The sequence below is a fragment of the Pagrus pagrus genome (assembly GCF_965226575.1).
Source record: "Pagrus pagrus genome assembly, chromosome: 11".
Classification (NCBI taxonomy): domain Eukaryota; kingdom Metazoa; phylum Chordata; class Actinopteri; order Spariformes; family Sparidae; genus Pagrus; species Pagrus pagrus.
The window spans coordinates 13,307,093-13,332,130 of record NC_140195.1 but is presented as its reverse complement, the minus strand read 5'-3'; the positions used below and the strand labels follow the sequence as shown (position 1 = coordinate 13,332,130).

General features: G+C 42.9%; 1 protein-coding gene across 4 annotated transcripts in view; it reads right to left on the bottom strand.

The window, feature by feature from the left end:
• The window catches only part of LOC311265623 (metabotropic glutamate receptor 7-like), a 114,194-nt gene that overhangs the window by 62,359 nt on the left and 26,797 nt on the right, over nucleotides 1-25,038 (bottom strand). Inside the window, exon 1 of one of the 4 annotated variants that reach the window (XM_084367485.1) lies at nucleotides 7,476-8,835. The exons of the other annotated variants lie outside the window; for them this stretch is intronic. Within the exon in view, the coding sequence (XP_084223611.1) occupies nucleotides 7,476-7,979 (504 nt within the window). The 5' untranslated portion in view covers nucleotides 7,980-8,835. Of the gene's footprint in view, nucleotides 1-7,475; nucleotides 8,836-25,038 lie in introns of those variants that run through there. 4 annotated transcript variants of the gene reach the window in all.

Below are 25,038 nucleotides of genomic sequence, written 5' to 3'. Positions count from 1 at the left end.
AGATGTTTTTTAATCATATAGCACAGAAGTCAACTATGGCTGAGCGATTTTGTAATTCAAGCTTTGTCCGGAATGTGGCACAGATCACAGATCACTGCATTGAAACAAACTACAATGAGCCCTGTGATAATGCTTTTCAGCCGACACTAGAGCGTTTTTCTGCTGAAGCAATGGGGACAATTCTCCTTTTGGAGGGATGAGTGAGCGGCGACCAGCAGCCAGCAGAGACCTCCTCATGCTTCTCCACTCATCCCCATAAGAGGATCGGACGTAATGGGGTTTCCTCTTCTCTGGCTCCTTCTGCTCTCCAGATAAACTGCAGAAAACTTCCAACAAAGTCTCAGAGTGCTATTCTGGTCGCGTTTTACAGTCATACCGACGACGAGGTTTGAAGGAACACTGGTGTGACCTCATGTGAGCACAGCTAAGCTTTTAAGCAGGTGCCCTCTTCCCTCCTCTGATGCCCTGTGAGGAAATGGGCCTGACTCGGGAGTGTCAAGTCAAATCTTCTTTGCTTGACGATTGCAGCAGGGATGACACCTCATTTAGGAGACTGTATCAATATTTACAAGCTATAAGTGGACTTAAAACAAGCTAGGAAACGTCTGAGAACAAATAAAGAACGGAATATGAATGTGCTAGCTGCGTTTTCATTGAGAAACAATTTAGTCATATAACACGCTACCAGGACGGGGAATAATAAAGTGCACCACCCCCTCAGGCTTGTGGGAATAGCCGAGACATTATTATCAGGCTTGCACGGTTTCTCATATTCTCCCCCCCGTGGCGGGATGCTGACCCGATGACCTCATGTCAGCAGCAATGACAACGTGTCTAACAGGGATATTTTATTCATTGTATTAATATTGCATTAGTTGCTCACACTGAATTGTGTTGGTATACCTGCTCCACTGAACATGAACTCTCTTCAAAACACCGCCTCTGCCAAAAAGACCAAAAGGATGAACATTTCAAAAATCAAGCTTGCAGTCAACGTTTCTCTGTGCGATTATTTAATTATTGCCTCTGCAGGTCTGAATTTTTCTAGTCCATGCTCTGAAAACAGTTCACAGTTTCTTCATCTCATACAATGCCAACATCAAATCTATGAACCTTATCGCTCAATCCTGGCGCTCAGACTCGGACCACTGGCGCCGTTCTGTCCAACCAGATAACTGCATCAATATGCATCTCCAGGTCTTCACTGCCGCGTTCGCACCCAAAAATCACTGCCCCTAACACATGTGAAATTCATTTGCTTCTTGTCACAAATTGATCTTGCCTTGTTCAAAGTTCAATCTGACTGAACTCTGACCCGCGAAATGGCAAGACTCGCTGGTGTCCATCTGATTGGAAGGGGCAGTTGGGATTGACCTCTCCTTGAGTAAGTATTGATTGTTTGCATCCTTGTTTGTATAACTGCATGCCTAAAGAACACGAGCAGCAGCAGGAGGCTAATGCGGAGAGGCTGGCCATGAGTGCAAGGACAGCGGAAAAACAAATTATAAAGCAACTCAACTTGTGGAATGCTATTCTGAGCCTGCTAGTCGTGCTAACACCTGCAGCGTACACTTGTAACCCTGCCCACATTATTTCCTGTCCCACCTGCTTTTTGTCACAGCGTGTGAGTAAACTTCACCTCGGCAGTTATGGTCGGAGCACGCCATAAGTCAGCATCGGATTAAATGGCTGGAATGAAAACCAGCGGGGCTCTCAGACTCAAGGACCAGAAGTGAGAATCACTGAACTATGAATAATATATTCAGTATTTCCACACAGGAATAAGAAAGGAAAAACATGTTTGTTTTTAAAGGTCCTTAATCCTCTCTGCCTCCTTTTATTTTATTATCTTTCTTTTATTCCGGGAGCAGTATAACGTTTATTGGCACAACAACACTTTGCAAGTATAGTTTTAAAAAAAAGCCTCATTTGCAACAGTTTTACAGGTCTGGGTAGTTATTCCTAACTTTGAATGTTCGTGCAAAAGGCAGAGATTTTGATGAGCTGGACCCGTTGTACTATGAGTTGTTGTTGTATCAGTTGTTCTTCAAAACCAGTACAAATATGTGTAACTGATGACTCATCAACCCTCTAAAGCTTGTCGGGCATTTTTGTTATTTGTGGGTGTTATTAGAGTGCATTAGTGTTCATTTTGAAGATAAGTGTTTCTTCTGCACAGTGCTAGCATGTTCCCAAGGACATGGCAACATTTCAACCACATCCGTCTCCTTCAAGGACTGAGGAACTGTGCTCCTATTGTAATGCTGATGCGATGTTCACATAGGTACAATGCTATCATTCCTACTGATTGTATAATTGGACACATGGTCCTCGCGTGTATTTTTTCAAGGACCAAATTCACAGATACATGCGTAACACGACAGCAGAGCTCATCTATAGACGCAGGTGGGTTAACAGCTTCATTTCAATCATGTGGAAGACCACCGGTGGTCACGATGATGGTGTGTGTGTTTGTCTTTAGTCGTGTGAGCAGGCTATTGTTACTGCAAAAAATTTGGAAATTGTACATTTGAGTATAGGTGCAAAATCAAACTCAATCAAAACCCACTTGGAAAGCCAGACAGGCAGAACATTTTGATTCATATTCTAATTTTCAGTAAGCCTTTTGTTCTATTGTGAATATTTCAATAGGGTAGGGTGGAGATCTGTTCATTTTGTTAATTAACATTCAGTTAAGTCTTGAATTCAGTCCACAAGGTGAGTCCCACTGAGCTTCTCTCAATATCTGAACATTTGAAAACTTTGCCTTTCCTGTTCTTGTATGCTGCATATTATACTAGATCATTCTGACAGAAACCTTTTGTTCAACTTTTGCCCTTGCTGATTTTCCTCCTAACTACATGCAGTAGTATCTGAATATCGAGATTGTCACACCCTTAGGGCTCCCCATGACGTATTGCTCACTTCTGTTTAACAATCTTCTTATATCTGTACTTTTTTCAATCAAAATCTGCATAAATTCTGATATTTTTCTTGCTAATTATCATGTGTGGCCTGTCCTGTTCCAGGTCACCATGTTGGTGGGGACGTTGTGTGGCTCTGGTACCACTTGGCAATGCTTTGGCCTGCATAGTCGTCCTCTTAGATCCAAATCCTTTACATATATTTTGTATAATCCACTTGTATCCGATATTTTGACATTAAAATCTGTATACTCTGTGATTTTGTTGGTCTGTTTTGTACACGCGACATCTATTATATGTCCGTCCGTCTTGGGAGAGGGATCCTTCCTCTGTGGCTCTTTCTGAGATTTCTTCCATTTTATTTCCTGCTATATGGGCTTTTTTCTGGCGAGTCTTTAGTTACTCGAATCAAGGGTCTAAGGACAGAGGATGTCGACTGCCCACTGAGGCAATGTGATTGTGGTTTTCTGGCTATATAACTAAAAGTGACCTGACTTGAAATGACTCGTCACTTCTTTTGCTTTACTAGAAGCTGGAGTTGTTGGAGCAATGTCGTTGTCCATCGCCGACTGCTGACAGCCATACACTACTGAGCCCTGACCATTGTAACGTCGTGATTTAAAAGCCGCCCCACCGGACAGCACAATAGAGTGTTGTGTCCCGTCAGAGTTGGCGTACGGCATGAGTTGTAGCGTTTTGTGACATGTTAAAGAGGGAATGAAACGAAGTTTGTTGCTTCTCATTGCACTAGCTTTACGTCTCCATGTCCCGTTTATGAGCTTAGCTTCCTCAGTATAGCTAGCTGGCCAACTTCATTTCAACTCTCTGAGGCTTCTGCGAACACTGTTGAGTTACGGACATCAGACATCTCTCAACCCTATCATATAATACACATGTGCCAACACAATATCCAAAATCACAATAAGTAATGCCTCTTGAAATCAACATAATCATTTATATATCCACATTAACTAAGATGCTCAACCGTAGTGTGGAGAGAAGTGTCATGTTGGTTTAGGACGTGGAATCCATGTTTCAGATACTTGTTATTTATAATGCACTGACTGGGGTCTCTGTGTCACACTGAATAAAAGCCAATTAGCCAGTGATGGAGAGAAAATGGAAGAGCCAAAGTGCTGGTGTGGCTCATGAAATATCCTCAAGATAGCTGTGTTTTCCCTGAGTGAATGGTAATGAAGCTCTTGGTGCATACAGTATGCAAGTGTGCATGTTTTCACATGCTGCACACTTTACATACCAGCCGTGCCTCCTACGGCTGAAGGCAAAACTCTGCTGTGACTAATTGACCTGCGCTGTTGCCCGCATCAATGTACCGAGTGGCAACCGTGTTTGGGAAAAAAAAGAGGCATACTTAACCTCTGCCATTTTGTGTCACTTTGAGAGCTTGTTATGTAACACGCAAATACACACAGCCCTCATATTCCTTTGGTGTCCGTCTCTACCGCCGTCAGCTGAATAGATCACACTGCAAGGCTTCAATCTCCTTCAAATCAATCACAGTGATGATTCTGTGAAAAGGGAGAGATAAAAAGCCGACCGGAGCCTGTCAGGGCTCTGAGAGCAGAGGACGTCAATGCCTCACTTAGACAGCTAGTCTGAAGGGGCCGCTTCCCCCGACAGGAGGACAAGACGGAGTTCACCTGCATTCAATACGAAGTTTTGCCCCGGTCTTTGGGAGAGGAGGTGCGACAGAGAATGGCGAGCCGCTCTCCCTGATGTAAATGTCATCTGGAGAGAAAAATCAATTTCATGATTCATTCAACAGGCCAGGACTTACAAATGGACAAAGTCCCACCCGTCTTTTTCAACCGCAGTGTCGTCCTGCTGGCTGCTCATGAGCAGACGGTAAGGACTGGATGATTTTCTTCAAAAAGGTGCACAACATCACAGCTCCCGGCAACGATTCAAAACTTTGGCTAATTGATTTTTTTTCTTCTTCTGGCATTGTTGCCTTTCATTTTCCGACACAGCATGAAAGGCAGCGAAATAAAAACATCTTAGCAGCAAATCGGCCTCACCATGGCAACAGTATCGATCAACCCTCCTGGGTCCCCAGAAAAATCCATCCCTCATGTCAATTTCCCTGCATTAACAGTTCAGCAGCTACTCATGTCCTGAATAGACAGCCATGATATTTGGCGTGTGGCAATAAAAATCTACAATCACTATTTTGCTGCCTTGATGATTCATTTATCACAGGGGTGAGACACGAAATGACCTGATGATATTTACTCAGAACAAAGCGTGAAGTGGGCTAGGAGGACAGCCTGGGAGAGGTCACCGTCCACCGGCTTGAAGTGTAAAGATTTAACTTCAAGGTGTATTAGACTGTTTAGTTGCGGAGCGTATACTGTGATTGACTAAGACAAGTAATTGAACACAAAATCGCACATCTTTCTCTTTGATTTGAGCCAAGAAAAATCTGTTTTGCTTCTTTAATTACATCTGAACAGGTGTTCCCTCCAAGTTTTGAAGCTTTCGACGAAAAATCATTTGATACTTGATGGATTGCAGTTGAAAATACTTTCAGAAACTTGCTGCCACGCACTCGTCAAACCGAGTAAAACTAATGAGAGTGAATAGGCCTGGAGTTCTCACTTCTGGCGTGTATTGATTATGCAGCATCATGTGGCCTCACGTTTAATTTATCATCGTTTATTAAAAGTGCTATCATCACTGCGGTGAGGCAAAGAAGAGGTGTGCTGAAGGGTTCAGAGGAGGACTGGGTTTATTTATTTCTTCAACTGCGGTGATTAAATCCACCTTTCTGGCAACCATTTTGGGGATGATATGAGACAGCTGATATGCAGAGTGACGGACGGAGCTGCGCGACAACTGCTGTCACTCCACAGACTCCTCAAGCTTGATTACAACATCACACATACACTACACCTACACTCCCACAGCTTTACACTTAGAGACATGCTGCTACACCTGGTGTGAGGAGGAAAGGGAAGAGGGGCTTGAGAAATCCTCTCACTCCCCTTAAACCCTCTAAATTTCACAAATGCGTACATATTAATGTTACACAGCTGGCGCAAGGAAACAAAGACAAAGGAAGTCTCACAACCTTCGCATTCTGCAACAAATAACAAGTGTATTGAGGATGCTTCAAAGTATAACTTCGGGGGTTTTGCCAACTTGCAATGATAAAAATTTAATTGGTTAACTCAGCCTGCAAAAAGTGAATAGGAACCAAAGCCAGGCTGAAGGTTGTGGTGGGGAACATCCGTCTAATTGTCCAGCTAATGGTGAAACAGAATCCCAGAGGATGACTTGCTGTATGAAAACAAGAGTGTAAGTGTGTAAGTGTGTGTGTGTGTGTGTGTGTGTGTGTGAAAACAAAAGGAAGGATGGTGGGGACTAAAAGCACGTTAAGCACTTTGGCGCAGTTAAAGGGCCACGGTTTGACTAATTGAACTGAAAGACAACCCAACATGATGAGACTGTGACTTACAATCTGCAACCACATATCATTAGCAGCAGCAGGAGCGGCAACACTGCAGCTCTGATGAGCCTCCATGGCTTTAACACTGCTGTACTCTCAGGGGAAGGGGGGGGGAACTGTGTGGAAGTCTGCACATTTGCAAAAGCATCCACTTGGTATTCCAAGTAATTAGATATTTTGCTATGGAGATGTGTTTTAAATAATTAATCCGCTGTATTGGTGCCCATGCTGCGTTTCTCATTCCACTGCAGCACCAGCAGAGGGTCAACACTATCAGTTGACTCTCAGCCAACAGGAATGGAGACGTGTTCCCCTCATAAACCCGGGCTAACTCATTCTGAAATTTGGCCGCGCAGATTCATTTAATCTACTTGCAGCCATCGAGCTCAATTAGGGTGCAAAGAGTTTGGAGCAAGCTCATTTCTGAAAGCCACCCCTCCACACACATGCACCCACACACCCCCGCAGATAAGAGCGAGCCAACTCAACCATAAATCCAGGCTTTCAGGTTCAAAACAATTCATAAAAAAAAACAAAAAAACGCCTGCAGTCTCTCCGTGTAAGAGGCTCATATAATCATGTGCAATCACATGAAGCGGGGCCTGTTATTCTCAGGAGGGGGTTGTTGAGTTTGGGTGTGATTGTGTCAGGCTGTCAGTGCCCACTCATCCAGACTCCGGAGTGAGACTGGAACAGACGGGAGCTGTTCTTTCAGCACCACCGGGGACATGCAACAGCACGCTCAGCTGTCTCATCCGCACAGTGTAGTGGAGGGGAAACTCTCTCCACCTAGCTTTTGTTATTTTTTTAAAAAAAAGATTTTAAAGTCTATATATCAATCACCCCACATTCAATTGAAAATGCAGCCAGGCACACACATATAAACCCTGACATCAGGTGAAAAACAGCAGATTTCTTTTGTTAATTTACATTTGTCTCTATGGGATATGGTGCATTTGTTGCTTACTACTCATCTGCTCCCATCGTGTGGAGGATTTTTACCACAAGCTTTGCACCCACTGTGGGGAAAAAACCACACTATTCTGAAGGCACAAAACTATCGCACACGCTCAAAGACTTGCCTGAAAGAGGCGTAGGATGTTGGCAACCATAATCGATACTGAACTCGCCGAGGCGCCGATGACTCCCACCACTTTTTCAGGCTTGACAAACACCGGTGGCTCCCCATTCGTGCACCTCACGTCGGAGGTGTCCTTCGTGATCAGGGCTTGGACGAAAGTTAAAGACTGCTCCAGCGCGTAGGTATCCCTCGAACAAGTGTCCAGCACCCGGGCGCCTAGGGTGATGTTGGGTAAGAGTTGCTCGTCCTGGTTGATCTGATCCAAAGCGTACATCATGGCCTCGAGCCGCTGGATGCCGTTCTCCTTTTTCAGGTCCCCGCACGCCGTGCCGTCGGCCCCTCTGGCGTGCACCGGGAAGAGTCCACCGAGGGTCAGGTGCCCCTCAGTCCGTATTGAATGGGGCGCGTAAGTCTCCTGAGGCAGCGCCAAATCCACCACAGTCCTCATGAGCCAAACCAGCCTCCACAGAGAGCTCAGCCTCACGCTCGGACCGGGACGAGCCATGATCAACTTTTAGGGCGAAGGATGGGGGGGGGTCTGCAATCCGCCGAATATAGAGCCAGAGAGGTGGAGAAGTTTTTTTCTTTTTGTTTTGTTAAAACGAGCCCATTATTGTCACCAGGGAGGAGATTCAACAAGCTGGGGTGGAGAAGCGAGACGCGGTAGATGGCTCAGGCGAACTGCGCCCATCGCTCTGCTGCCAGGAGTGAAGCGGTGCAGCTTGTTGAATGGCGGTAATTCAGCTCCCCCTGGAAGCGGGAGGCTACATCCATAAGTCAGGAAAAATATCTGCGAGAGAAGATCAACATCCACCGCGAGGATGAAGTGGCCTAATTTTGTCCATTTACGCCGAATCCAACGCGCGGAGCGAAAAAAACAGTGAATCCGCTGCCGGGAACTGACATATCTTCACGTCAAACGGCGAATCAATGAACATACACTGATTTTTTTTTTAGCGAGGAATCACCTAGTGAAATCAATACTCAGATGTTAGGACCGGCAGAAGTGGGTGACATTCTTCTTCTTGCTCAAACCAACTCCACGGGAGCGCAGTGATGGCTCGGCCGGCTGTGCTTGTCTGTGTCCCAGGGGTGCACATCATCTCCACAGTCTCCACACACACACAAAAGAGAGAGAGAGAGAGAGAGAGAGAGAGAGAGAGAGAGAGAGAGAGAGAGAGAGAGAAACAAATAAAGAAAGAGAGAAAAGACAACGAGCGAGCTTGAAATGCGGAGGACTGAGAAGAAATCCAGCTAATTAAAGCCCCGGCTCTTTCTCCGTCTCCGCAACCGGTCGCATTTATACAAAATGAATGAGTCACAGCGAGGGATTCACTGTGTGCGCCGAGTTTTCAGCCCCCTTTTTCCGAGCGAGACGTCATTCAGAGAGAGAGAGAGAGAGAGAGAGAGAGGGAGAGGGAGGGAGGCATCACTTCAGGGTAAGGTTTTCAGGAAGTTGGCGTTCAGCGTCTCCAGACATCAAGAGATATCGAGAAGGTAAACAAGACGAGCAAATGCACTTACAGACTTTAATAGTACGACAATTGTTCCTCTGAGTGCCTCTCAGCGAGCGTCTCAGCGTTCATAATCTCTTTCTCTCTGCGTGCTTCCCCTCCCTCCTTCATCCACACACAAACACGCACAACAACAACAACAACACACACAAAAAAGTGTCTCTCCTCGTTTGATGTTGACGCTGGCTGGCATGAAACACGAGATCTGTGGCTTTGTGCGGGTATGGAGGGCTTCACCCGCCGACTCAGAAGTGCCTTTTCCTGAAATAGTTTTGGATTCATTACTGATGCACCTTTAAAACGGAGGAGGAAGAGGAGGAGGAGGAGGAGGGAGGACGGCACACGTTTGGAGGGGTCCAGGCTGGTCTCCCAGGCAACCCTTCTTCTGAAGACACTCCTGATTCATCCTGTGCACCCCCACCCCCTCACCCCACATGCACGCACAGACACACACAAACACACCGTCCTGGCACACAGACCAGTGAGAATTAACCACACCTTCAGGACCAAGGATCCCTCACATCTTCCTAACAAAACACTATCATCACCAAACTATTTAATTGCACAGATGGTGCATTTACAAACAAGCAGATTATGATAATTTGCTTTTGTGGGCATGCATTAGCCAGGGACTGGCTTGGCAATTTGTAGCAATAATTAAAACAATGTTATTTCGTGTGTGTGTGTGTGTGTGTGTGTGTGTGTGATTAAAAAAAGCATCAATTAATGACTTCTGTATCAGCAAAGGTGCCGACCGAGCACTGCGTGGATACGTGATTCATGCATGAGCCTTCGTTTTCAAGTAACCTTAGAAACTGACCACTTTTAAAACCTGCCACCGCGCAGCCAACAATAGCATCCACAGGGCTGCCGCTGTCGAAAAATTACAGCGTCACTCTGGGAACCGGTCAAACAGGAAGCAGGCAGTGGATTATGGGATAAATCGGTTAAGTTGCTTGATCTTTGAGTAATAAACAGCCTCTGAGAGTTGCTCCATCGTGAGAGTGATTATGAGGCATAGAATCCCATTTTATGAACATGTTCGTTCCATTGGTTTCTGTTCAATTAAAAGATTAGAAAAGGCGATGTAGCTCTAATTGAAACATGTCCTATTGACATTACAGGCTTGGATGGACAAATTTCTAATTAATTAAGTTGAATAGAGATTAATTCAAGGCTAATCCTGCCATGTAGTGTATTTATCTCTATTAGTCGCACTGATTGCATGAATATCCCTCAACAGGCAAATCATGTCCCAGTCCAAGCATGTTAATGTGGTTTTGGGTGCACAAACCGTACACTGGGGCCAAAATTCATGAGATGCACCAAAAATACATTGAAGGAAACTGTGTGGGAACTGCTGGGGAGAGACTGCTGAGGAGAGAAATGAGGGATGCGAGAGGGGAGGGAGGCAGATGGCCTCCTCCGCTGTGAGCGCACTGAGACAGGCAGGCAGGCCTGGAAAAATGCAGCAACAGCCCCTGCAAATGACACCCTGAGAGACTGGTGTCGCCACGTAAGACACTAATTCCACGGCCCGGACTCTACAGCGAGAGCCTGACTCCCACTTACACTGTCAACGGAAAGGTTACTTTTGAAAAATGGGGCCCTCACCGTGATTTAATTCACTGACTAACCCCAGGAAGAGGGGCTTTCCCCCCGGGGAGTTCTGTGTGATTTAGACTGAGATTACACTTCGGTTTGGATCTTCTCTCTTTCTCCTTCCTCGCTTTCACACGGACACACAGTCATGCGTGCACCAACGCACACAAACACACTCGAGTAAATTCCATTTCGGTTTGATCATTGGTTGAAGTGCAAAAGCAACAAGCGAGTAGGAGTGAGAATGTATCCCGGAAGAGGTGGATGTTCAATATATAGCTGACCGAACAAATGAATACAGCCGTGGTTACCATATGCCAGGGGCGCGCTACATTTCAATGCATCCCACAAGATAAATCATGGGCTCCTATGAGAGACCGGAGCTTTTGTTTCAAGCATTCAATAACACGTCTGCTCGATGCACTCTTCTTTAAGTCAATTACACGACTGGCGCTGAGCGCTCCTTTCAGGAACGACGAATCAGAAAACAATAAAAAGTCACCCTTCAGGACAAGAGGCAATGAGGTTTCCTCTTGGGCTGACACTAGGCACAATGGGGTCTGTCTGTCAAATTAATTAACCTGGAAACCTGTTTAATTCCCAGACTCAAATGAAGGGGCCGTTGTATCCACAGGAAAGAAATAACTCCGGCGCTGGAGGTAATTGCATGTCGAGGTGATTTGTTCGAAGGCACGCGGGCCACCAGTCTGTTTGGAGTCATGCATACTCGGTGAGGAGCGAGGTGTTAATGTTAGATCAATGTAGGGGCAATGTTAGATTAGCAACATGAAGGTCACCGAGCTGCTGGGCCCCCATGCCTGATTTCAACCATCTGCTTTGGAATAATAAAATCGGGCCCTTCATCGTCACTGTGAGCACAATCGGCGCCTGTGAGGAGAAAAAAATAGCCTGTTTTGTCATTCCACAGGCGCGCTGTACGAGAAGACAAATTCTTACCTCTTTGCTGTTTATGCCAAAGACAAAGCAGGTGCAGTGCAGCTAGGACGATAGACTCTCCATGCTCTCAATTATGATTGTAATCCATCTGTCATACCTGCTCCCTTCTAATTACGTCTCTGTAAAGATGCTGCTGTGAGCGCCATTCACACTCTGAAATGTGAAAGATAGACAGATAATGCCCAAGTGACCACTGGAATACATAACAGCAGCGGGCAGCTTTCTAACAAGAGGTTTTTCTCCCCGGGCTATCTTTGAAACTCACGGGTTATATGACAATGAGTCTGCTCAGATGGTTATACAGAGATGTGGCCTATGAGAGGGAAAAAAAAGTTAAAGCAAGAAAAAGGAATATTAACCCATGGCTGCTGCTGCTTTTCTTCCTTACAGACGTGACAGTGCCTGCTCCTTATTGGGAGCCTGCTTGGTAGCCATAAAGATAGGAGATATTTTATGTGGCAGTAACGGGCCCAAAGGTGCTGACCTCACACCCACCCAGTCCTGGAGCCTTCCAGAGGCCCTATTAGTGGGTGACTGGGCCTTTGTTTTGATGGCTAACCTCATGGTCCACTGGACTTACGTGATAAGCGGGCGCAGCTGTGTTAGTTAGCCAGAAGGACTTTCGCCACAAATTTGACTGTGATAGCAAATGCCTCTCGCCTTGTGTCAGCTAATTAGCCAACCTTCTGAGCAGCTCTGGACCTCTGTGAATTATTTTATCACAAGTGTGTCTTCATGGTGCATTGTGATGGAGGAGATTTTATCCACAGTCTTTTGTGAATGACTCATAACAATGCCTCACCGTGTGTGTGTGTGTGTTTGTGTTAGTGGGTGGAGGGGTGACGCGAGGTAATGCCTACGTAGGGAAGATGAGACAGGTACCGATGACCATGCTACCTTTCATAACTGTTTATCAGCCAAAAGAAGAAAGACATCAATATAAAAGCTGTGAATAAGCTCCAATAAATAATTCATTTTCATTAAAAATCATTGTTTTGTTGGTAACATTTTTTAGAGGAAACAATAGTAGTCATCACGAGTGAGGAACAAATCACAGATATTTTCTAAATGGATATTTTTGCTCTGTCCTCACGACATTTGTTAAAGAAAATATCTCTGTTCACACAAACACCGGAGAAGAACAGAGCAGGAGTAGTGAGGTTACTCTATTAAAATAAAATAATCCCCAAACTGTAGAAAACTCTATTTAGACTTAACATTGCTAACGAAGAACTTACAGTGGCACTAACCAAATTTAAACAAAGCGATAGACCGTGGTTGTTTTTTCAGGTTCATGCTCATAATCCAAAACAGTAATGGGCAGTTGCTGCGAATTGAGGTGATGACCTCACTGTTTCCCAAACGCCCCATTTGACACATCCACACAAAAACACAGAAACAAAGTTTTAGAAATCTGCACTTTATAAAAATCTCCTTTTCACTGGCCTAAAATGCTGTTTATGTGTGAGCGAGAGAGCAAAATGAAGAGGAAAATATAGTTTTGCAAAATATCTGCACACATGGGGACAAAGCCTTAATGCTGATTAAAAATAAGTCAAGTTTCTAAATAACTCTGAATCAACGACGATATAAGATTATGATAATTTAGCAGACGGCAAGATATTCTGCTAAAGGAATAGCTGAGCTTAGCTTAGTGTAAAGACCGGAAACAAGGGGAAGCAGCTAGCCTGTCAGTCAAAATTTCACCAAATCCACCTACCAGCACCTGTAAAGCTCACTGATTATCACTTCACTTAATGTTGTTGTTTAATCTTGACAAAAACTGTGTGTAAGGACTACAAGTTGTGGATTGTACAGGAAGTTATGATAACTTTTTACTGGGTGCAGTAATGTCCTAAAGTTTTGGAGCTTGATAACTTTCTGGGGAAACACAGGAAACACCAGATGATACATCAGAGAGAGGAAGGAAGTTTGCGAACATGACTAAACGTAGCGTGAATAAAAGTTTGACACGTTACCTCGCCTGTGAACATTTCTGTCTGAGTCACGTCAAATAGATTTTCATCTACAATGGTTGTTCACCAATGAAGGCACCCATGATCCCCAGCTACTTTACGTCATCAAATTACATCTTTTGTTTTCATTGTTTTGATTGAGAGAGCCCCCTAGTGGCAGAAATTACACTCAGCGTGTGCTTTATTAAACTGAATGATTAGTTCCTTGATATCTGTGAATCAACATACTGGCAGCTTTCTTAATGAATAGCTCCTGATTAACTCTGAATCAGCTGATGAGTGACACAAAACTAACAACTTAATAATCCTAATTACTAACATTATAGTTAATTATCATTTTGTGCTTTAAAGCATTGTTTTTAGTAAGAAACCACAGTTCAGAGACAGAATTCTTGAGAAAGATATAAACCTGCACTGTGATAAACATCAGGACATTTTCTCAACACAATATGTGCAGCTGAACTGTTCTGATCTGTTATTACTGTTTTTATACAACACTAGCTTGTCCTCGTTTTGAATAGAGTTTTGTCTCCATGGTCAACATCGTGCTGCAATGTAGACATTTTGTAAAGCACATACTGCGGTTCAAAATATGTTGCAGCTCTGCAGTCATGATGCAACACAAAAGAGAGATGCACTGAGTTCAGAGAGGGGCCTGAGTGCCAAATTTCAGGATGTTTAAATGGTAATCGTAATGTTACACATTAAAGTGTGTCTCCATGTCTTGGGGAGTACTACTGTACATGTGAAAAAATTAGAATAAACCTTTTGTGGCTCCAGAAGAAGCTGTGTGTATTCTGATAAACTGCCTTCAGTGATGTCACTCAATGGCTAAATTGCATTTTTTTTCAAGGTTCAAAAATTTATATTCGTCTGGGTGAATGTAAACAGCAGCAAGAAGTCGGTGATGAAAATTTGGTCGGCATTTTCACATTAAAAGTTTGACATCAGGTTAACACTGTCCATCAACTTTGAGTGCTTGTGAGCAACAAGCAGGGATGTGTTGGTGGAGACAGGTCTCTGTAAAGATGTGCGCACAGCAGTCTTTGATTTCCAGTTGTTTGGCCAGCCTGTCAATTTTATGCATTTCATTTTCCTGTGACCAGACATTAGCCAGGAGCAGCCTTACATCCAAGCTGGATTAGCATGACTTTTACCCCGACTCTTTTACCCCGACTCCCTGGGGCGGTCCAGCTGGTCAGGTCGGATGATGGTTGAAAGATGCCGTGGGCAGCGATCGTCTCAAAGTCTGCTGCTCTTCATCCAAAACCCACACTTTCTTCTCTCCAAGGCTGATTAATTTATTGCTGCCATAGGCAATACGTGTTTCAGCAATAAAGCCAAAGTAATATAAGTTAAATAAACAAAAATCTTGCCACGTTTGAAGGAGCTACTGGCCGCCATTGCATTGCAAACAGTCAACTAGTTTGGCATTGTACACTTATAACACTGCTGCTCATTATGGAAAGTTTAAAAACACATTATCAAAATCAATATAGCAGAAGCAGAGATATCGCCTTTTTAATTTCACTCCTTCTTCCTCCTTGAACTGGCACCTGCATTTCCCACAATGCCACTGAGTGACTTCACTGGAGGCAATTTCTTGGATTACATGCTGCTTCCTCTAAAGCGCCAAAAGGCTTTAATGCTACTTTTTCACACATGCAGTCGTAATCCCAAAGACCTGTCAACGCACTTTGATGTGTAAAATTAGTGAATTAACCTTTCAAGCGTGCTGACATTTGGCACTCGGGTCTCTCTTCGAATTCAGTGACCTGTAAACACACTTAAAAGTGTAAAATTGGTGGAGTTAACCTTTGAATCGACTAGTTTGGGCAGATTAGGACAATCTTCATGTTAATGAGGACGCGGAGACACTGTGCATACTGCAGATGGACATCACAAACTCATCATCCCTTTCACTTTGGCAGGCGAGTCGTCCAGTTTGTTATCCATTTCAATTTATTCTCTGGCAGCTGGTCACATACCACCACAGTGACTTAGCGTCTGACGTATTTTGCATTGCACAAGCCTTCAAACTTGCTCACTGTGTTATCGCAGAACAAATGAGCTCATTCTCCAGTTTTTTACCCGTGAACTTTACACTTGAGAAGAAAATGTTGTTGCTGCCGAAACTGTGTGAGTGGATTATGCCTATGCTGTTTGAATTAACTGCAGTGCTGTTTGTGTTGCAAATAACATATTTTCTTCATCTTACACAGCTCATTACCATATTGAGCCGCTAGCGAGGACTGCGGTGGAGGGCAGGCCTACTTTTTCGGATAAGTGCCCCTGCAGTCTTTACCACAGTTTGAAAAGCATCACAAAGGTACATGCACACTCATGCGCGCACACACACACATTTTAAACAAGAATTTGCTTAGCCTGACTGCTTGCCCGCTGCACAATTCATCATGCACATGAATTAATCTCCCTCGCTCATTAGGTGGAAATTAACTCCAGTACAAATTACCGCACATAGCTATCACATAAGGTGGAACGATAAATCACTACCTTTACGTTTAAAAGCCATCCACTTGGATCGACACTTATGGTTGCTGCCTCCTACACCGTGCATCACCTCTTTTAGCTGAAGGCCGTACTCAATTAAAAGAGGTTCAAGTTAAACCGCTCCCCATTTTGACCATGTGCAAGCCGGAGCAGCGTGCAGTCTGACAGTAATCCCCTGGGTTTATCTGTTCCATGAGCTCAGTGCCTCCATGGTCCCCCAGTATCCCTGCTGTCTCTCAGCTATGGTCTGTCTCCCTTGGTCTCCCAGTGGCCCAGTGTCCCATAGGAGCACTGTGGCTGGAACTATGGGTCACAAAAGCCGCCTTTTCCCCGGGGCTGCCTCACTGTCAGCACACTGGGTGCCTTTTTAAGCCTTCCCAGCTGATCTCTCACATACAGAGGGTGAGTCTAGGTGAGGAAATGCATATATTCATACCTACGGGGTGACAATAGTCATCTCTTGTTTTGGATGCACTACTGAGATGAGGGCAGTCACGGTCAAATCAGTGTGCCTTTCCCTAAGTGACATCTCCTGCTGAAAAATCACTGCTCAAAGTGCAGGAGAGAAACAGAGAGCACACTGTGTGTACAGAGTTTGGAGGGAGGAATGATTGTGTATGGTAGCATTTAATGGGTGCCCGACAGTGTCGAGTGAAAGTGAGTCCTGTCGACACAGGGGCACAGCACAATACAGACGGAGCAGAATGGGACTTCTTATGGCTGCACAGGGATTGAATAAAGCCCAGTTCATTTGCTACATATCACGTTTTGTTACATGGCTTCCGACAATTCCTCATATTTCATCCGTGGCGCTGGCAATGGGCGTTTTATATCCTTCCTATTTCCTCCACCTTTCAGCTCGCTTTAAGCTCCTCCATGTCATGATGGTGTTTTTTTCCCCTTTTGGAATTTCTCCCTCTTTGCTTTCAAGCTGAAAATCAAATCTATAAATCAAAGGCAATGGGAGAAAGACACGGGGACTGAAGGGCATTTAAATCCTTTCGGAGTTCCCAAAGCTTCAGAGAGCGAAATAAACAGGAAATTAAAATGGAGCTCGAAATGGTAGCAATCCCTCTTTTCAGGGGATTGAAAACAGGTGCATTTCTTAACACGTCTTCCTGTTTTGTATTCTGCTCTGTTAGGGAATGGATCCTCTTCCCCCTTATTAATTTCCTTGAAGAAGGAAAGGAATTACAGTCTCTGAGAAATGCTAGAAATGCCAGACAATCACAACTGATTCTTTTTGCTAAATTGTTAGAGGTTTTTTTTTTTGTATTCTGAGTCACCAAAAAGAAAAAAAGCTGTCATGCATAATGTGCAGAACATCTATCCAGAGCCGAGGTGCTCTTAAAATGCATCCCAAATGGGCTCAGTCTGTCCACTGTATGTCACAGGTTGAACATCCTACAACTGGGCCTGCTCACCTGGCTGCATGTTTTACTGAAGTATTGCTGCTGAACATAATTGTTGGCTGACCTTCACAGTGAACTTAATTTGCATAAAAGCATATGATTAGACGAGATGCAGCCACTACTGAGAAAACCAATTTTTTCCACACTTGACAAGTGCCGACCACATCCATGAATGACAGAGTGATGCAAAAACACTCACAACAACAACGTTAACATGCTGATGCTAAGCAGATAATGTTTACATGTTTACCATGTGAGTTTAGCGAATCAGCACAAGGTGATATTTGCTACCTGAACACAAAGTACAGCTAAGGATGATGGGATTTTCATGAGTTATGTCATAACACCAAAGTAATAAACAACTTGATATTTTGAATTGTAGTTTAGGGAACATAGCTAGCTATTACTAACATTAATACAAAGAGCAGCATGAATTGTGGTCTGCTCCTTTGTTTGTATTGGTATTCTTATAATGCCATCAATTCAACAATACAACTACTGTACAAGCAGGTAGGCTTCTGTCCATGGGAACCACGGACATATTCTGCACAAATGTTAAGGGAGTAGACAAGCCAAATCCACGTCAAAGAGCTAGGGACAATGAAGGCTGACTGTTGCATGGCTGTGTCTCGGCCAACGGGGCTGCACTTGAATGCACCGCAAAGACTATAGACGAGTGAAATTAAATAAGAGGAAATACTTCTTCATTCCGCCAAGTCTGAGTCTGTATATGTCATTCAAAAAGGGCGACCTCAAGACTTGGGACTAAAGATATACAAACCGTTATGATAAAGCAGCATTTCTCTGACACCACTTTTGCTAAATAAGCCACTTTTAATCAAGAACATGTCTGATAAAAGGTTGCAAAGAGGCGAAAAATAAGGAGAAACCGCACAAAATGTGTGAAATCATGGATACTACAGCATCAGTCTTGTGGGGCTTTCCCTTTCTTTTTCCGTTTCTCTTCTCAGGCACGGATTGACTAATGTTAAACAGGCAATCAGAGTGTTTTCTCTTACAAACAGGCTCCACCGCAGATTCTACAAGCTCAATCAGGTGAAAAGCTGCTGACAAGGGAAGACTGGCGCCAACGGTGCATGACACACTGCAACAACTAAGGCCACAGACCCTCACCAACAGCCCCAACATTGGCTGACAGCTGACTGTCTGCAATGGTGTGTCAGGGCCCTAAACCGAAACCCTGGCAGTGCAGTAGTGCCCTTACCTTCACATCAAAAACTTTTAAATTAGGCCTTTCAGGTCCAAGATGAGTGAAGATTCGGCAACTGGGTTGCTTATTTCTCGCCTCAAATTTGTTCAGAAACAGATTTTGTTGGCCTGCTAAGGTGTAATAAAGCTCAGTGGCTCATCGAAAGCTGTATCAAACTACAGGTTGTATGTAAAGTCAATGTATGAAACCCACCCCATATTAGATAAATGGTTGTGATTGGCCGTCACAAACCAGGACAAAAGCAAATCGAATTTGAGCTTGCAGATGAATGTGTTTACTAAATCTCATGGCAATCCATCCAATAGTTGCTAAGATGTTCACTTAAAACCACAAATGTCAACCACATGCTAACCTGATCTGCCAGATGGTTTGTTACACGGAACCATCTGGCTAGGAACCGTTTGAAAAAGGGCAGGCACTTTCAAAGAACGCTAAACAGGTGATTGGAGAAATCATCCTTCTATTGCCATCAATCACAGGCTAACTTCAACCAATCAGATCAGTTGGTAAATTGTATTCTTGCTGACCCGTTGTGGGTAAATCTAAAACATCTTTTCAATCGAGAAAAGCCATCAGTGCTGTTCTTTGCTCTACTTTCAATGAAATATACTCTGATGCTATAGCAGCATCTATGCTAACTTCTTAAGGAGCCGTTTGTTTCCAAATGAACAGTCGGTTCTGTTGCTGGTCGTCACACCTTAACCTCACCTGTAGTTGCCGTCTCTAGGTACAAGTTCCTAACAAGACGCTGATTGGTTGAATCCATCTGCCTCACGAGGTAAACCTAATCAGCTGTAAGAAAAGTCAGGAGTTCATTAAAGTCAATACGATACATTGCCTGGGAACCGTGAATATCTGTTTGACATTTCATGACAATACATCAAATAGTAATAGGTATATTTCTATCTGGACGAAAGTGATGGGCTGAAAGGCTGAAATTTCCAATCCTTTGAGCCACAACTGAACGTCCAGGTGCCTTTATAGTTTGCACTTTTATCCAAGAATGAGTTCAGAGTGCAGCGAGTTATTTCCTCTCAAAAAGGCCTTCAGTGAAAGACATTGAGTTGAATGACACTCAGATGAAAAATGCTCTAAGTCCTACATCTGTGTAGGTAAGGAAAGGCTATCAAAGGCGGACATTATGGGATATGTAATTCTCAATAGCCTCTTTGCAGAACTGTGATAAAGACTAGGCCTAGTGCTGACACATACGTCACACCTTCTTTGATCACCTAAGCAATATTATTGATCAACATCCTACAGACCTTTTCACACCATGTCAGAACTGGTGCTGATATTGACAATTAATTTCAGCCAACATTTCTTCATCAAAGAAGAGCCAGGAGCTCAGCAAATAGATTTACTGCTCATGGTGCATAGATCAATATTTTTTTCTCATTGTCTTGAGTTGAAGTGTGAACGAGAAATCTGAAACTCCGAAACATAGTCACATCAGCACGATTGTTGTTTGAAAAATGATACTTCTGGTTAGTTTCTTCAAAAGACTCCTAAACAATAAATTGCACACCATCAAACTGATGCTATCAATCACAGGGCTCTGAGGCAAGGGCAGGAATGAAAGGCATGCTTTCTTTTTAAGTGGAGGCTTACAATTGAACCTCGGGCACTCGAGTCCATAAATCGCAGCATCAATTATTAACCCAAATCTGTTTTAATGTGCCAAAAGAAACCCCAGTGGGCAAGCTAATGCAACTAGCAGGAAACGAGCAGAACAGATAAAATGACCAGTGTGGCCAGAGTCGGCCCCTTTTTACGCCGGAGCCGGTCTAGAGTGCAGGAAAGAATCAAGAACGATCCCATCCTGTCAGACTTAAAGGGCTGTCAGGAGCCATATCAGCAGCTAAATAATAGAGATTTCCATTCATTTGAGGGTGGAAATATGCTGGTAGATTGAGCCTCAAGGACATAATTGATGAAGGCCGCGGAGACATTGCAGTGCACGGGGGATTTGTGCTTTCAGGACGCCTCCTTAAAACATGAGTGTCGAAGTTCTAAAGGTGATACAAGTCATTCTGAAAGTGCAGTGAAAGTAAACTGCGAACCATTAGTGGACGACCTCAGCAATCACAACATAGCTGCAGGGATGTTGGTATATCATGATCACAAGCTGAGACCAAAAGCAAATAGGAATTCATTCCCTCCAGGGTCAGTAATTTTCTCCGCAGTTCATTCTGCAGTAAATGTTTTTCAGCCTTTCATTAACGTGTTCAAGATTCTCACATGGTCGACAGCAGCTCACTGAATGCAGAACATTATGAGGGCACTCTTGGCATGAAGGCTGTCAGGTGGTAAAATCAGGTAAACACCAAAAGATTTAATCAATTTTGCTTACCAAATTCAGCCACAGATGGGGAAAATGTAGCTGGAAAGAAACAGGTTAGTGAAGCTTCAAAAAGAACAAATTGTACAAACTGAATACTGGAAGATATTTTGCTCCTCTTTCACTTCAGGAAAAATGAAATCAAGTTGAGGCACTGATGGCTTGCTTCCGCTATTTATTATTTAATTATTCATCATGTTTTCTGTTGAAATAAAGGCATGCTGATATGGGAGCAAGTCCTAATTTCAAAAAGTGGGTGCTTGCCAGCATACAGCAGCAACACAAATTGCTTCCACTCTGTTGACATGATGCAAAACCTGCAAGTGCTTTTCAATTTTCACACATTTAAACATTGATGGGGTAAAAATTTACCACTGCAACACATCTAGCCAAGCACTCTGTTGTGGTTGTTCTTAACTCATTTAAGCAATCGGCTTTATTTCCACCCAGTGATCCCTGGGTAGGCTCTCCGGGACGCACTCAGATCACTTCCTTCATCTGACAGAGGAAAAGAGAAGGGGGGGGGGTCGTGCGAGATGAACACTGAAGCTGTCTTATTAGCGCTTAACTCTCCTGCTTAGACCTTCAGATTGACAGTGCAGAAAAAAAAGAAAAACTGTTCATGCAGGCTGCGCCACATAAACAGTGGCAGTGATAAATATCTGCTGTCACTTCCAACATGACTCACTTGTCTGAGTCTCAGCTTTACTGCACACAAAGGAGGCTGGAGCAGAGCAACCATACACTGCTGCTAAATCTTTATCAGATTACAGATAATAGATGCACTCTATAAAATAGCTTATATTACCAGAGAGTGAGTTGAAGCGGAACACAGTTCTGCACCAAATGGTGAATAATGAGCGTAATTCTATAAAAGCACACACGAGCATTGATACAGGTAAAAAGCCATACAAGCCCTTATTACTCTTTGAATGGATGGCCCATTAATGTCATTTTATGAAGCCTTCAGTTGCCTGCTTCTGTCCTCGTGATCAAAGTGGCCTCTCCAGACCACCACCAGACTCACAGACCTGCCTGCGAGTCAGATGAGGTGAGGGTTTTTTGGGCGGCAGTGAAAGTAGTGGAGTGTGTCAGTCCTGCAGGGTAAAGTTGAGGGAAAATGAATATAGGGACTGAAATTATTCCTCAGACACCCATATTCACTTAGACATTATAATTTCTGTCAGACAACTGGCGATGTTACAACAATGGAGGGGGATGTGTGCAGATCCATAACTTAAGTAATTACCAACTCTGCAATGCAGAGCTACTCCATTGCTGATCTCTGTAAACAGATAATAGGGATGGGCGGTATACCGATTTCATCGCCATCACACGTTCTGCTATGACACGGACATTAACAATACCATCATTACCGTCACTAATGTTTTAGCATATTAAACCTTATTTGCTTTAATGTGCGATAACAAGCAGTTAAATTGCTAAAACATACTCATAGAACTAATGTTACATCCAGTAACTACCGTTTTCCTTGTCAACACTTAACACCTTCGGTAACACAAACAAATGGTCGATAACAAAGCACCTCGATTTCTCTGCTGTTATCTGCAAGAACCAACACAATCATCTACTATATATATATATATATATATATTTATATATACTATACTATATCATGTTCATAACACACATATGATAATATCGTCTAAACAATCCAATGATGTTTGGCCTTGTGCATCTGGCTACCTTTTCACTAGTAACTGAGAAATTGATAATAATTGTTCTTTTTGTACATACTAATATAATTTATTTTGCAAAAAAAGAGACATAACACAATGTAAATAAAGTTAAAAATAGATTTGATTGGTTCGTTTGGTCAAAATCTGATATCGTGACAGCCCTAATCCAAGGAAGTGAACACCCATTGGGTTAACTTTATCTTTGATGGAAATGTCCTCAAAACTCTAATACAGTTTTACTTCAGACTGCTTTCAGCTAATTTCAACTACTTTATACTGTTTGGTAATTTACTCTATAGCAACACATCATATTTTAGGAACTCATGTATGTTTTGTGTGTAAGGTAGTAGTGGAGTATAAAATAAAATATTTACCTCTGCATTGTAGTAGGATCGTGTAAATACACATACAATTGTACTTAAAAATACATACTTAAAAATTATTTTAAATTATTTAAAGATATAATATGTAACATTTCCACATTACAATGTCTAAAAATGACTAGAAATCCATAATTTTTCTCAAGGTAACTGTGTGTTTCATTTGGCCGCCTCTTCAGGGGAACCATTAAATGATACATCAGAGAGTGAGGAAGGGAGTCGGTGAATGAGACTAAACATAATGTGAATAAAACTTTAATACACCACCCCGTCTGTGAACGAGCCTCTCTGCCTGAGTCACGTCACATAGATTTTCATCAGCAATGGTGGTTGTTTAAAAATGAAGAAAACAACTCCCATGATCTCACACTACTTAACAACATCATCAAACTATGTCTTTTGTTTTAATTGTTTTGACTGACAGACCCCTACAACGGCAGAAATTATATACTGTGTGTTTAATGACATTGCAGCACTGCATTTGGAAAATCACAGAAGCAAAGATAATAAGGTAGGTAGTTAATTTTTCCAGCCTAGTAGATTTAAAGGATAATTTTACATTATTAGATTATGATATATAAACACAACACAACAGAGTATTGTAAAAAGTACCCAAAAGTCATTTAAGTAAAAGATATCATGCTACAATATAGCTGGAGTAAAAGTGAAAGTCACTGATACAAACAGTAGTTGAATAAAAGTCTTTAAGTATCCTGTACAAAATGTACCATTCCATCACTGCTTTTACAAACGTCTATCATGACCCAATCTACACCCCAGATTATCACCTGTTGCTGTTGATAACTGACACATCAGTTTGAATTATACATTTGTTCTGTGCATGTTCACGAGGCTTTCCTCCCACAGTCTAAACACATGCAAATCAGGGGGATTAATGACTCTAAATTACCCATAGGGCCAAGTGTGACTTATTATGTGAATGTGTGATTGCTCTGTGATAAACTAGCAGCCTGTCCAGGTTGTTTTCCTGCTTTTATATCCAGTGTATGCTGTGACAGACTCCTCGGGCTCCTGAATAAGAATGAGAAGTTGAAGACAATGAATGAATTTTGTGCAATTAGTTTCCCATTAACGCAGTAGCAGAATAAAAAACAGCCTCCCTATTGACACAAATTAGTGAGAAGCTAATATTAGTACAACACAAGTCTTTGAGCCTTCACTTTAAAAACATTCTTTTAGCAGAAAGGTGCATTCAAATGCAAAAGATGTCATCAGAATGATCCTATACCTTCAAAAAACAAAAAACAACTATATTATAATAACTCATAATTAAGAACATTTTCTAGGTTGCCAAGATGTAAAACATATCTTTTGCTGCTGGATATTCTGCCTACTTTGTAATTTTAGCTCGCTTTTTAATTAATCGTCAAAAAACCCTTCAAGGGACCATTTGACCACTTACCGCCTGCGTAATCCAAAATCAATTTATGACCAATTTATTAACATTTACAACTCCAGACCTGATAATAGTGGACATTTAGCTGCAGACATCTGGTGAGGAGACTCATTCCCTTTCCAAGCAACTATCAAATCTGCAGAAGTGGATCTACAGCATGTGTATGGCAAAAGGTGAGCACGAGATTAAAAAGAAATCACGCTGAGCGTCCAGTCTTGTGTCTTTTTCTTGGGAACCCAGCTATGCAGAGGATTAGTTGGTGCTGTTTGGCAATATAAGAAAGAGAATTATAATCAATGTGCTTTAATTAAATCTTGTTTACTCACAGCCATAAGCATGATTAATCGATATTGTGTTTCAAAGGCGACGCAGCGTGTTTTTTTCCATCGGATATGACAGCTAAAGTTTACCTCTGAGTAATTTAGATTGACTACCTTTCATAAATGCCAGACACAGCGGGACTGAAGTAGGATTGGCAGCCCTTTAGAATTCCTTTTTTTTTTTTATTTCCCAGTACTGCGCC